At 39.1% G+C, this 13,896-nt stretch overlaps 1 protein-coding gene across 6 annotated transcripts in view; it reads left to right on the top strand.

The window, feature by feature from the left end:
- Positions 1–5,703, top strand: part of GIN1 (gypsy retrotransposon integrase 1) — a 33,980-nt gene extending 28,277 nt beyond the window's left edge. For 2 of the 6 annotated variants that reach the window (XM_055565723.1, XM_055565762.1), the window contains one exon: positions 4,839–5,703. In XM_055565723.1, the coding sequence (XP_055421698.1) occupies positions 4,839–5,113 (275 nt within the window). In that variant the 3' untranslated portion in view covers positions 5,114–5,703. The remainder of the gene's footprint in view (positions 1–4,838) is intronic. The other 4 variants (XM_055565714.1, XM_055565743.1, XM_055565754.1 and 1 more) reach the window with 3 other exon arrangements.
- Positions 5,704–13,896: the final 8,193 nt, after the last annotated feature.

Here is a 13,896-nt window from a genome sequence, read left to right as displayed (position 1 = left end):
GTGTTTCTCATTGCTCTTTTAAGCAGGCCTGTGTGTCTGTCTGTCTAGTTCAGTTCCAGGCACCTTTTCAAGACTATTTTAACAAATTTTATGCCATACCATCGTGTCGGTTCATAGTCATAATGTTTTCCTTTGAGTGGAAAAATGTTATTGACTCCCCATTATTGTATGTGACATAGATTTTGAGTAATTTTGTTTTGATTGGGAATTATCGTGATCAGTATGTGTCTGCCTCCCCTACAGGCCCTGGTCTGATTGCCCCTCACAGTTTGAGAAATGGTTTTTATTCTTTAATAAGTTTCCCATTGCTGCCATAACAATTTACCACAAATTTAGTGGCTTAAAACACTTACTGTCTCACAGTTCTATACTTAGAAATCTGGTATAGATCTCAATGGGCTACAGTAAGGCATGGCAGGGCTGTGTTCCTTTCTGGAGCCTCAAGAGGGTGTTGTGTGCATTTTCCACCTTCTAGAGGCTACTCAGATCACTTGACTTGTGGTCCTCTTCCTGTCTTAAAAGCCAGCAGTGGGGTAGAGTTCTTCTCATGTTACATCACTCCAGCCTCCTATTCTTCCTTCATCCTCTGCGTTTCAGGACACCTGTGCTTGGGCCCATCCTGATAATCCAAGATATCCTCTCTACTTTAAGGTTGATTGGTTAGTTGGTTAGCAATGTTAATTCTATCACTACTCTAATCCTTCTTTACCATGTTAGGTAATGTAATCACAAGGTAAATGAATTAGTACATAGCTACCATTAGGGGTCCACTATTCTGCCTAACAGGAGAAGGAAATGGCAACCCACTCCAGTATTCTCGCCTAGAGAATCCTGTGGACAGAGGAGCCTGGTGGGCTGCTGTCCATAGGGTCACCCAGAGTCGGATACGACTGAAGCGACTTAGCAGCAGCAGCAGCATTCTGCCTAACACAGTTATGGTCTGCACTCACAATAGAAAACAGAGCTTAGTCCCTATATTAAATAAAGTTTGACTTTATTGTTAATGCACAGTCATCTGTTGGTATCCACAGGGAATCAGTTCCAGGACCCCTGTGGATACCAAAATCCATGTATGCCCAGGTCCCTTGTATGAAATGGCCCTGTTCTTCCCCACCTCCACATCCGTGGTGCAAACCCTGGGGTATAAACACCAACTGTAGTTCCTGCACAGCGCCTCCGTTTGACTTCTTAGTTATGTCATCTCAAAATAAGAATCATTCGGTTCTCTGTTAGTACTGGTTTATCTACTACAATAATTAAGTAGTATCAAACTACAGTTATTTATTTTATCATGAGAAGAGCACTAGTATGGCAACACATTGTATTAGTTTTAGGATATCAGACCATGTATAGGATTAGTCAAGATACTTCATTTCAGAATGAGAAAATTATTTGTCATGAAACCTTATATTTTTTCTATTTGAAAAAATAAGTTAATCCAAATCACTGAGACTTTTCTGAGGCCTTGGTTTTAATACATGGTTTTAATTTTTCTCCTTAGGGAAATTTTAATATTCTTACCTCACTTTGTTTTTTACTCTAAGACTAAATAAGGAAAAGTATGTCAAAACTGCTGATAACACCTCCTGACATGTCTTGAAAATACCTCTCCTTCTGAGAAACTAAAGACTTAGTCAGTCTGGTCAAAACTGAAATAATGCTTTCATCAAGCATTAGTAACTAAATCAATAGAATGAGAAAATAAAAATTAGGTAAATTCTGTCATGTAATGTGACTGAGTAGACTAGTCCTTTAATATGGTTTTGTTTATCTCTCTTTATAATGGGGGCAAAAACTTATCTTGTTCTTTTCTTTATCCGTAACTCAGGATTATTCTAGATTAGTACTAATAGATATATAATGAAAAAACTATGTAATATATACTTTAAAATTTTCTAGTAACCATGTTAAAAAAAAGTAGGTGAAAATAATTTGTTATATATTTTATAATCAATATATCTAAAATAGTATTATTTCAGCATTCATGTAAGGCCTCAAAAATCTCTTTCTGGTAAATCTTTGGTAATCTTTTTTGAAGTTAAAGAACATTTCTGTTGGCTGTACTAGGTTTAGAACAAAGTAGGATGGAAACATATTTGACCTTTCCAAATGAATGAGAATTGTTTTTTCTGTACAAAGGCAACTTGAAATCTCCAGAGTAGTTTTCCATTGCATATAGAGTAACTTTTGTAGACTTTGCTGGATATAATCCTGATTCGCTGCAGTTTTGTCACACTAAGTTACTTTAAAGCTTACTTAAGAAAGTGTGTGTATACATTTAGATATGTATATTGGTTACTTACATATGGAAGCTCTTGTCTTTTACAAACAAGTGAGGTTGGTCAAGTCCTTTTGTTTCAAAGTCTGTGTAACTAGGAGGTGCTTACACTCAAGGTCTTTGAATGCATTTTCAGGAAATCAAAGAGATAACTTCTAAAAACTTTGCATCTATCCATAGTTTCCCTGTTGATACATGTTTACTGGACATATTTTTCTATAGTAGACCTACTTTATCTGTATGGAAAAACATTTTGAGACAGAAAACTTCCTTCATCAAAGATCTCTGCAGAGATCCAATTAGGAAATACTTAAAATGCTTATAGTAACTACCCTCACTAATACATCGTGGCATTGTACCCTGAGCCTCTGAAATCCTCCGAGACTTATTAGAAAAATGTCATCAGCAACATTCTTACCCTACCTAACCTTACAAGTTCTTTTAAGTGACTACCTAGCTTTCTCTGATATTAACAGACTAAAAGCAAACTTTGATGTTAAACCTCTAGAACACATTCTAAAGGTGTTTCAATTTCACTGATCCTTTTTTCCTCTTTCCTGCTACTGTTGAGCATAGCACATCTCATGGGTTGCATGATTTTTTTTTATCTTTCAGAATTGTTCTCTTGTTCAGCATTTCATTGCCTACTAACATAGAAAAATCATTTTGTTATCACCTTCAATTATCCATACTTTTATTTCCATCATAACTATGTGTATCTTAACAGCATTTTCAATGTAATTACTGCTTTTGCATTAATAAGAATTGGTGAGGTTAAACTTAGAAAACCTCTCAAAACTAAAATACCAGGTACACTTACCCTAATGAAGAAGTAAATGGGCAAAACTAAATGTCCATACAAGCCCAAGTCTACATACGCCACCTATTAGGAAGGAGCATAGCTTTGTTTAATCTTTTGATGTTTCTAAATTTAAAGTTCATAAATGTGTGACTTACAGGGTTGGAATAGATTCAATTAGCTTTTCACATATTCAATTCAGTTCAGTTCAGTCGCTTAGTCGTGTCTGACTCTTTGCAACGCCATGGACTGCAGCATGCCAGGCCTCCCTGTCCATTGCCAGCTCCCCAGAGTTTACTCAAACTCATGTTCATTGAGTCGGTGATGCCATGTAACCATCTCATCCTCTGTCATCCCCTTCTCCTCCGCCTTCAATCTTTCTCAGCATCAGGGTCTTTTCAAATGAGTCAGCTTTTCGCATCAGGTAGCCAAAGTATTGGAGTTTCAGCTTCAACATCAGTCCTTCCAATATTAGTATGAGGATAAGTATGGTGGAATCATGTTCTGGGATATATTAGCACATTTATCTGCTTTGAGAAACTTTCATTGATCTTTAGTCTAAATGAGCTATTAATGTTCCTTTTGCTCTTTCTTGAACTTAAAATTTGAGGGTTCTTTAAGCTATTAAAATCTTTAAGTGATTCTGTTAATGTTTTGGGAGAAAATCCAAAAAGAGAAGACAGGGGACCAGGAAGCTAATCAGTGGTAGTGGAATAGTTCCTTGTTGTAATGAATTAAAATACTATGTAGGGTGGAATTCTTTTATCTACATTAACCTTTGTTTATAAAGATTCTGCTGCTTTGCCATCTGTTTAACCCCATTTTAAACATTTTTTTTCCCTTACAGTGAAGATAAATTTGCTGAAAATAGAATAAAATACTGACAAGGAAAATTCCTTGTCAGTATTTTAGTATGGATTTAGGTACACCTTGAAAGTTCATGAGCATTTTAATACTAATTAGACTCAAGTAAGCTAATTAACCTAATTCATTGTAGCCTGCCTACTTGCACATACCTCTTATATAAACCTGATTCTAGGAACTTTATCTTCCTTGTAGTTTATCACTTCATAGTGTGACAATTTGATGTTATTGTCCTAATATGAATTCTATAAAGATTAAAGAATTACCTAAAGTTGTAAATATAAGGATTTAACAATTCCATTTGTTAAAGTATCTTTCAGGACCCCATAAATGCATCCAGAAATGCTTTGAGATATATATTAAGGATATCATCAACATCAAAAATATAGTTTAGAACTTTTGTTTTTAACCTATACCATGATTCTCAGCCCTTTCCACCCCCTCACTTACACCTACCAAAGACATATCAAGAGAATACTCTGTAATGGCCTATAGGGAGAAGAACCCCAAACAAGTTGGATATATGTACATGTATATAACAGATTCACTTCTCTGTACACCTGAAACTAACACAACATTGTAAATCAATTGTACCACAATAAAAAAAAAATTTTTAACTTGTAAAAAAAAACCCATCCCTTTATATTATTCCTATTTTTTAAAAAAAGTCTGGCTTTCCTTGATCTCTCCTGAATTCTGTATGTATGAACCGTCAAATTCAAATATCATTTTATTCATTCTTCGACATGTACTTATTTAGGAGATATGAGAACCCATCAGAAATTAATCTTGATAGTTAATTTGTATTACTTGGGATTTTATTCCTTATCTTATATTATTTCATTTTAATGGGTTTAATTATAGTTATCAAAGGCAAACTTGTGTTCCTTCTTTCAGATAGTCTCCATCTCTTACACGGTTCAGTAGTGGCGGATCATGACTATGTTGGAATGCCCGAGCTGCCGGTTGGAGCATACCAAGCAAGTATTCTGCTGGAAGGTGCGGCCATTGGCGTGGACGACAGTGACTTACTGACGTCAAGCAAGGACCGTGAGCTGCTAGAATACAGAAATGCCAGAACCTCTCCACTGATGGAAGAGCATAATGCTCTTGAAAAGCAGACTTTTAGTCTCTTGGACTCTTCAAACCAAGTCCTTGAGTACTTAACTTAATAAACACAAAAATTCATTTAAAGTGCTATTTAGAGAATACATCACCTTGAATCTTATCTTTTCCATTCAAAAAGATTACATAGAAAACGTATCTTGACAAACTCTTAATGACTAAATCCTGAAGGTTTATTTTGTAATTATTTATCTGAAGTTGTTCTTCTTTTGTATATATATATGGATATATATATTTAGGCAAAGGAAGCATGTAATATATGGATATTATCTTTTCTTCTACAAACACAACAGGCAAAGCATGCTTGCTTCTTAGGAAGTAAACTAAATTCCAACTCAAAACTTTGGTATTGTTACCATGTTTTCAGTTTCAATTTTTTTTAAATATTCCCCCCTTTTAAAAACTGTTTGAACTACCTAGAACTGCATTAATAAATATTTATTGAATGTGTTAAATGAAACCTATTCCTGTGTCATTGAAACATCTAAAAATATTGTAGTTACTTAATGGGCTCCTACAGTGTATTGGTAAGTTCACCTTGTAGACAGGCTAAGGATTAGGATATGAAACTATATATTGGATTGAAAACGTGTGCATTTCCATAGTATATATTAAAGTCAAAAGCATCCATGAATAATTTTTTTCTGCAGTCTTAAAAAAGTAAATTATAAAATAACTGATATTAAAGATTTTAAACTATAATTTCTATAATAGTTGCTGCTACTGCTGCTGGATCCAATGATCCAGCTGCTGCTGCTGCTAAGTCACTTCAGTTGTGTCCGACTCTGCGCAACCCCATAGACGGCAGCCCACCAGGCTCCTCCGTCCCTGGGATTCTCCAGGCAAGAACACTGGAGTGGGGTGCCATTGCCTTCTCCAGTGCATGAAAGTGAAGTCGCTCAGTCGTGTCGGACTCTTTGCGACCCCATGGACTGCAGCCTACCAGGCTCCTCCGCCCATGGAATTTTCCAGGCAAGAGTACTGGAGTGGGGTGCCATTGCCTTCTCCAATGATCCAGCAGAGGTTGGCAATTTGTTGTGTATGTGGCTTGTATGATCTATATTATAGATTATAGATCATACAAGCCATCTATATATTATAGATCATCTATATATTTTAGATGATCTATAATAGAGTCAGACACGACTAAGAGTCGGACATGACTGAGTGACTTTACTTTCACTTTTCACATTCATGCATTGGAGAAAGAAATGGCAACCCACTCCAGTGTTCTTGCCTGGAGAATCCCAGGGACGGAGGAGCCTGGTGGGCTGCCGTCTATGGGGTCGCACAGAGTCAGACACGACTGAAGCGACTTAGCAGCAGCAGCAGCAGCTGGATCATTGGAGAAGGCAATGGCACCCTACTCCAGTACTCTTGCCTGGAAAATCCCTTGGGCAGAGGAGCCTGGTAGGCTGCAGTCCATGGGGTCGCGGAGAGTCAGATACAACTGAGCGACTTCACTTTCACTTTTCACTTTCATGCACTGGAGAAGGAAATGGCAACCCACTCCAGTGTTCTTGCCTGGAGAATCCCAGGGACGGGGAGCCTGGTGGGCTGCCGTCTATGGGGTTGTGCAGAGTTGGACATGACTGAAGTGACTTAGCAGCAGCAGCAGCTGGATCATTGGAAAAGCAAGAGAGTTCCAGAGAAACATCTACTTACGCTTTTTGACTACGCTAAAGCCTTTCACTGTGTGGATCACAACAAACTGTGGAAAATTCTGAAAGAGATGGGAATACCAGACCACCTGACCTGCTTCCTGAGAAATCTGTATGCAGGTCAGGAAGCAACAGTTAGAACTAGACATGGAACAACAGACTGGTTCCAAATCGGGAAAGGAGTACGTCAAGGCTGTATATTGTGACTGTACTTATTTAACTTATATGCAGAGTACATCATGAGAAACACTGGGCTGGATAAAGCACAAGCTGGAATCAAGATTTCCAGGAGAAATATCAATAACCTCAAGTATGCAGATGACACCACCCTTATGGCAGAAAGCAAAGAAGAACTAAAAAAGCCCCTTGATGAAAGAGGAGAGTGAAAAAGTTGGCTTAAAAGTCAACATTCAGAAAACTAAGATCATAGTATCTGGTCCCATCACTTCATGGGAAATAGATGGGGAAACAGTGGAAACAGTGTCAGACTTTATTTTGGGGGGCTCCAAAATCACTGCAGATGGTGACTGCAGCCATGAAATGAAAAGACGCTTGCTCCTTGGAAGAAAAGTTATGACCAACCTAGACAGGATATTAAAAAGCAGAGACATTACTTTGCCAACAAAGGTCCATCTAGTCAAAGCTATGCTTTTTCCAGTAGTCATGTATGAATGTGAGAGTTGGACTATAAAGAAAGCTGAGCACCAAAGAATGGATGCTTTTGAACTGTAGTGTTGGAGAAGACTCTTGAGAGTCCCTTGGTCTGCAAGGAGATCCAACTAGTCCATCCTAAAGGAGATCAGTCCTGGTTGCTCATGGGAAGGACTGATGCTGAAGCTGAAATTCCAATACTGTGGCCACCTGATGCAAAGAACCGACTCATTGAAAAAGACCCTGATGCTGGGAAAGATTGAAGGCGGGAGGAGAAGGGGATGACAGAGGATGAGATGGTTGGATGGCATCACTGAGTCAATGGACATGAGTTTGAGTAAACTCTGGGAGTTGGTGATGGACAGGGAGGCCTGGCATGCTGCAGTCCATGAGGTCACAAAAAGTCGGATGCGACTGAACTGAACTGAAAAGGAAAAATGATTAGAGGAAAGAAATCAAAGACTTCATCTTATATTACCGACCAAATAGATTCCACATAGAATTCCAGAAAGAAGCCTTAAGAAAACATAGTTGTCTCAAGCAGTGATTCTTGTCCTTCTCCCATTAGCAGAACAAAGTTGATGATGGAGTCATACTGAAGTCTGTTTGGTAAATGTAAGTGGTCAAGTTTCCTTTTCTTAACTCAAATGAAGTGAACTTTTTTTTTCAATATCTGAGTAAATCTTTTTCCACTGTAACAGGGTAATTAGTAGTGAGTCATTTTAGAATTACAGTTTCTAAACCTTTTTTTTCTTTTAGAATTCTGCCTCCGCTGAATACTTGCTCACACAGACCTTCATCCTGTGTGCACTGATCATGTTGGGTTCCACTACACTCTGTCTACAAATCACCCCAAATTCTTAGTGGCTTAAAACAAGACTTTTACTTCTTAGCCACCCTCTTGGTTCATTAAGGCTCCATTTTCATTCTCACTCCAGGATGCAGGCTGAAAGATACTGACTTCTGGAATACCCCCATCACCATGGCAAGGGGAGAGCATGGTGAACTGAGGGCCGGCTGTGAAAAGACTTGGGCATTCTTCTAACTCTCATCACAATGGTCAAACCTAGTCACGTACTGCTGGTGGGTACAGGTTTCTTTTTGTAGTGATAGCAGTGTTCTAAAGTTAATGCGTGATTGATATGTAGCTGAAAATATTAAGATCCACTGAATTGTATACTTTAAAATGCTGAATTTTATGAGAGTTATATCTCAATACAATCGTTGTGTGTAAGAGTGTAAACAAAAGTTTAAAAAACAAAACCTAGCCACCTGCTGCTGCTGCTGCTAAGTTGCTTCAGTTGTGTCCAACTCTGTGTGACCCCACAGACGGAAGCCCACCAGGCCCCCCCGTCCCTGGGATTCTCCAGGCAAGAACACTGGAGTGGGTTGTCATTTCCTTCTCCAATGCATGAAAGTGAAAGTGAAGTCGCTCAGTCGTGTCCAACTTTTAGTGACCCCATGGACTGCAGCCCACCAGGCTCCTCCATCCATGGGATTTTCCAGGCAAGAGTACTGGAGTGGGGTGCCATTGGACGTAGCCACCTAGCCATGCCTAATTCAGTCCTATTGTATGCTTTGGAAGGAGGAAAACTAGGGTATTGGTGGATTGCTGCAATGACTGCCAAAACTCATCTTTTTTCCAGATTTTATTAAAGGCCATTTATACTGAAAGTTAACTTTATTTCCTGATAGTGAACATAAGCTGTTCAAATAAACATGCTGATTTTATTACTGAAACCTCAGAATTTGAATGTAGATTCCAAATATAGATATTAAATAAACAAATACACAGGAAATACCTACAAATTAGATACATACACATAGTCTTATCCTAATGTTTACAGGGCCCTGTCAAGAGAGAAAATAGACTTTTACATACCATATACCTAAATATTTAGACGTGATAAGTCAAGCTAATAAGCTATTCCTATGTCAGCAAATATGCCTCAAGCTTCCTCGAATTCTTGGACTCCTTCAGCTTGACATGAGTAAGTGGCAAAGCAGGGATAGCTGGCCTCCGAGCATCCTTTGTCTCATCCTCCCTTTCCACCCTCCCCTGCTGCGCCTCTCCTCCATTGAGCCCCTGCAGATGCAGCCTCGGACCGGCCCAAGCCGTTGCAGCGTGATCTCTGCCTCTGTCCACCCCGCAGGGGGAGGCCTTTGAAGAGGTTCTCCAGGTGGGAAATGGGGAAAGGGGCACATCGCTGAGCCCTGTGAGCTTCTCACTCTAGTGGAGGGACACGTCAAGGGGGATTGAGCACAGCCCTTAAGCCAAGAGCCCAGATGAGTCCCTCTTACCAGGATTTAAGGGAGTTGCTCTGTAAGCACAGAGTAAAATTTTGACCAAAAAAAATAGCACTGTCTTCATGAGGCTTTGTATGCCACCTTGTGGTGGTTTTTATGAACACTTGAAAACGTGATATAGCAGGAAATGCTGAGTATACTAAAGAAAACTTTTGGAATGAAAATAATTTCCTCACTTGAAACGTTATTTTTAAATATCATAATTAACATTTCGAGTATAAAATTTTTCTTATATCACCATCTTTTAAAAAGGTAACTCATTAAGGTTTACAAAATAAAACTTACTAGTTATGAGATTCATTCATACCCTCAAAAAAGATGTATTATGTCCGTGTGCTGTTCTGGCACCCAAGGATATATCAGTGAGAAATCTCTCCGCCTTGCTACAGCTTGAAGCCCAATAGGATAGTGAAACAGTGACCTGTAGTTCTTAATGAATACATTTCTTTACTTATATCCAATCTTAAAATCTCAGTGATAGCCTTTTGCATAGACATCTTGTTTGGGACCCTTACCTTAAGCCTCTTCCACTTATTTTTGACTGTATAGAAAGTTCTAATAAGGTTTTGTTCAGAGGTCTGGAAAGGACTGGGCCATTTCCAGTTGGAGTTTCTAATCATGTTGATGAGTAATTAAACACCAAAATAAGCATTTAAGAAGCAAATTTTTTTTTCAAACTTTTATTTTCCACAGATGAATTTGTGATTGAGAGGGCAATGCCAGCTTTGTGCAGTGTTACAATTAAACAGGCAAAGGTCAATTCAATGCCATCAAATGAAAAAGTATCTAAATTGGTAGTTTCCCCAGAGTGTGAGGACCAGATTGACGGATTCTCCCGCTTCCTCTGATCCCTCCCTGTCCTCCTCACCCAATTTCTTCCTCACCCCCGCTTAACACTACTTCCTTTGTGTACTCACGCAAAACCCATTAAGAAGGTAAGGTGCGCTGGGTGCAGTGGACTTTCCTTATCTGACCATCTCATTGTCCACGCTTTGTAGGCCCTTGCCAAGAGCACAGAGTGAGGAGAGCCATCTCCTTGGGCTGGCAGGTAGCTAGAGGAGATCAGATAGCCAGGGACACCTTTGCTCACTCCTTATCTCCACATCCCAGTAGAGCTTCTGTTCTGATAAGAGGTGCCATGAAATGAAGAACAGAAGAGAAACTAAAGGGAACAGAGCCCGACTTCACTCCTTCCTGTGAATTATTTTGAAGTAGAAGTGAAGGGAAAAGCACTCACTGGAATGGTTCTTCCAGCATGCTTTCCTACTGCATTCTAACATGTAATCTATAGTCTCTGGGTTTCTGTGCTTTTACTCTTTCCCTTTAGAATTCCATCCTTACATATATAAATATATACATACATATATATATATATATATACACACACACACACACATACATATATATACAATTCATTAAAAAAATGATGTGGTAAATAAACAGTGATGAAACCATCATAGTGGTGGTTTATGTGACTTAGTCATAGCTAGAAGCAAGTCAGCAGCAAATCCGCCTCAAGTTTGAGAACAGGACTTACACTGAATCCTCACTGATCACTAACTATGTTAATAATCACCCATTTTACCTGAGGTAGTTAATACCTGAGGTAGTTAGTTAAAAAGGTAATGACTTATTTTTATGCAATATTAAAAAACCATAAAATCCAGAATATATAAAAACTCCTATAACTCAGTACACAAAAAGAACCCAATTTAAAAATGGGCAAAAGACTTGATTATACATTTTCTCAAAGATATGCAAATGAGATACCATGTCACACTCATTAGAATGGCTGTGATAGTTTTTAAAAAGAAATAGAAAATACCAAGTGTTGATGACACAATGTAGAGAAATTGCAGCCCTTGTCCGTTACTGATAGGAATGTAAAAGTATAGAACGGTTCAGCCACTAGGGGAAACTCTGTTTCTTCCTCAGAAACCTAAACATAGACTTATCATATGACCCAGCAATTCCACTCCTAGGTATATACCCAAAGGAACTGAAAACAGGAACAGATAATTGCATGCCAATGTTTACTGTAGTATCCAATAGTCAAAAGGTAGAAACAATCCAAGTGTCCGCTGACAGATGAATGAGTAAAGAAAACGTGGTATATACATGCAATGGAATATTATTCAGCCTTCAAAAGGAATGAAGTTCTGAATAATGCTACCACATGATTGACCCTTGAAGAAATTATGCTAAGTGAAATATGTCAAATATAAAAGGAAAAATTTTGCATCATTTAAGTTCAGTTGCTCAGTCGTGTCCAACTCTTTGCAACCCCATGAATTGCAGCACGTCAGGCCTCCCTGTCCATCACCAACTCCTGGAGTTCACTCAAACTCATGTCCATTAGTGATGCCATCCAATCATCTCATCCTCTGTCGTCCCCTTCTCCTGCCCTCAATCTTTCCCTGCATCAGGGTCTTTTCAAATGAGTCAGCTCTTTGCATCAGGTGGCCAAAGTATTGGAGTCTCAGCTTCAACATCAGTCCTTCCAATGCATACCCAGGATTGATCTCCTTTAGGATGGACTGGTTGGATCTCCTTGCAGTCCAACAGATTCTCAAGAGTCTTCTCCATCACCACAGTTCAAAAGCATCAGTTCTTTGGCGCTCAGCCTTCTTCACAGTCCAACTCTCACATCCATATGACCACTGGAAAAACCATAGCCTTGACTGGATGGACCTTTGTTGGCAAAGTAATGTCTCTGCTTTTTAATATGCTGTCTGGGTTGGTCATAACTTTCCTTCCAAGGAGCAAGCATCTTTTAATTTCATGGCTGCAATCACCATCCACAGTGATTTTGGAGCCCAGAAAAATAAAGTCTGACACTATTTCCACTGTTTCCCCATCTATTTCCCATGAAGTGATGGGACCAGATACCATGATCTTCATTTTCTGAATGTTGAGCTTTAAGCCAACTTTTCCACTCTCCTCTTTCACTTTCATCAAGAGGCTTTTGAGTTCCTCTTCACTTTCTGCCATAAGGGCGGTGTCATCTGCATATCTGAGGTTATCGATATTTCTCCCGGCAATCTTGATTCCAGCTTGTGCTTCTTCCAGCCCAGCGTTTCTCATGATGTACTCTGCATGGAAGTTAAATAAGCAGGGTGACAATATACAGCCTTGACGTACTCCTTTTCCTATTTGGAACCAATCTGGTTTTCCATGTCCAGTTCTAACTGTTGCTTCCTAACCTGCATACATGATTCCACCTATATGAAATATCCAAAACAGGCAAGTCCATAGAGGTAGAAAGTAGATTAAGTGTTTACCAGGGCTTAGGGGAGAGGAAACGGGAGTTAATGCGTAACGGCTGCAAAGCTTCTGGTTGAAGTAATGGAGATGTCTTGGGAGTGGTGGTGGTTACTGCACCGCACTGAGAGCGCCGTCAACACCACTGAGCTGTAAATGGTGAAAGTGGCAACTTGCTTCTTATCTCTATTTTGCCATCATTTAGAAAGATTAATAATGTAACATGTCAAAAACTATTGAGTTATTCACTTAGGTGAATTGTATGATATGTGAGTTATATCTTAATAAAGTTGTTTTTAAAAGGTCATGGGATACAGCTTAAATTGTGCTTAGATGAAAATTTATGACCTATATACTTACTTTGAATTGATGCTTTTGAACTGTGGTGTTGGAGAAGACTCTTGAGAGTCCCTTGGACTGCAAGGAGATCCAACCAGTCCATCCAAAAGGAGATCAGTCCTGAATATTCATTGGAAGGACTGATGCTGAAGCTGAAACTCCATTGCTTTGGCCACCTGATGCAAAGAGCTGACTCACTGGAGAAGACCCTGATGCTGGGAAAGATTGAGGGCAGAAGAAGGGGACGACAGTGGATGAGATGGTTGGATGGCATCACCGACTCGGTGGGCATGAGTTTGAGTAAACTCTGGGAGTTGATGATGGACAGGGAGGCCTGGTATGCTGCGGTTCATGGGGTTGCAAAGAGTCAGACACGACTGAGCAACTGAACCGAACTGACATACTTAAAGTTTACAAAGTAATGAGCTAGCATCCAATTTAATGTGGTATAAAAAGAACAAGTGACCAAGCCTAAAGAAAACAAGGTATGAAATCATGAACATGATAGAAATTAATGAAATAGAAAATAAGTTTATAATGACAGGATGAACTGATCCAAAAGTTGCTTTTTTGAAGACACTAATAAATTGAGACAAATCTAGCAAGTTCTA

Source organism: Bubalus kerabau, chromosome 1 (assembly GCF_029407905.1).
Source record: "Bubalus kerabau isolate K-KA32 ecotype Philippines breed swamp buffalo chromosome 1, PCC_UOA_SB_1v2, whole genome shotgun sequence".
In the NCBI taxonomy this organism is placed as follows: Eukaryota; Metazoa; Chordata; class Mammalia; order Artiodactyla; family Bovidae; genus Bubalus; species Bubalus kerabau.
The sequence above is the reverse complement of the archived record's forward strand: the minus strand, read 5'-3'. Positions and strand labels throughout refer to the sequence as shown.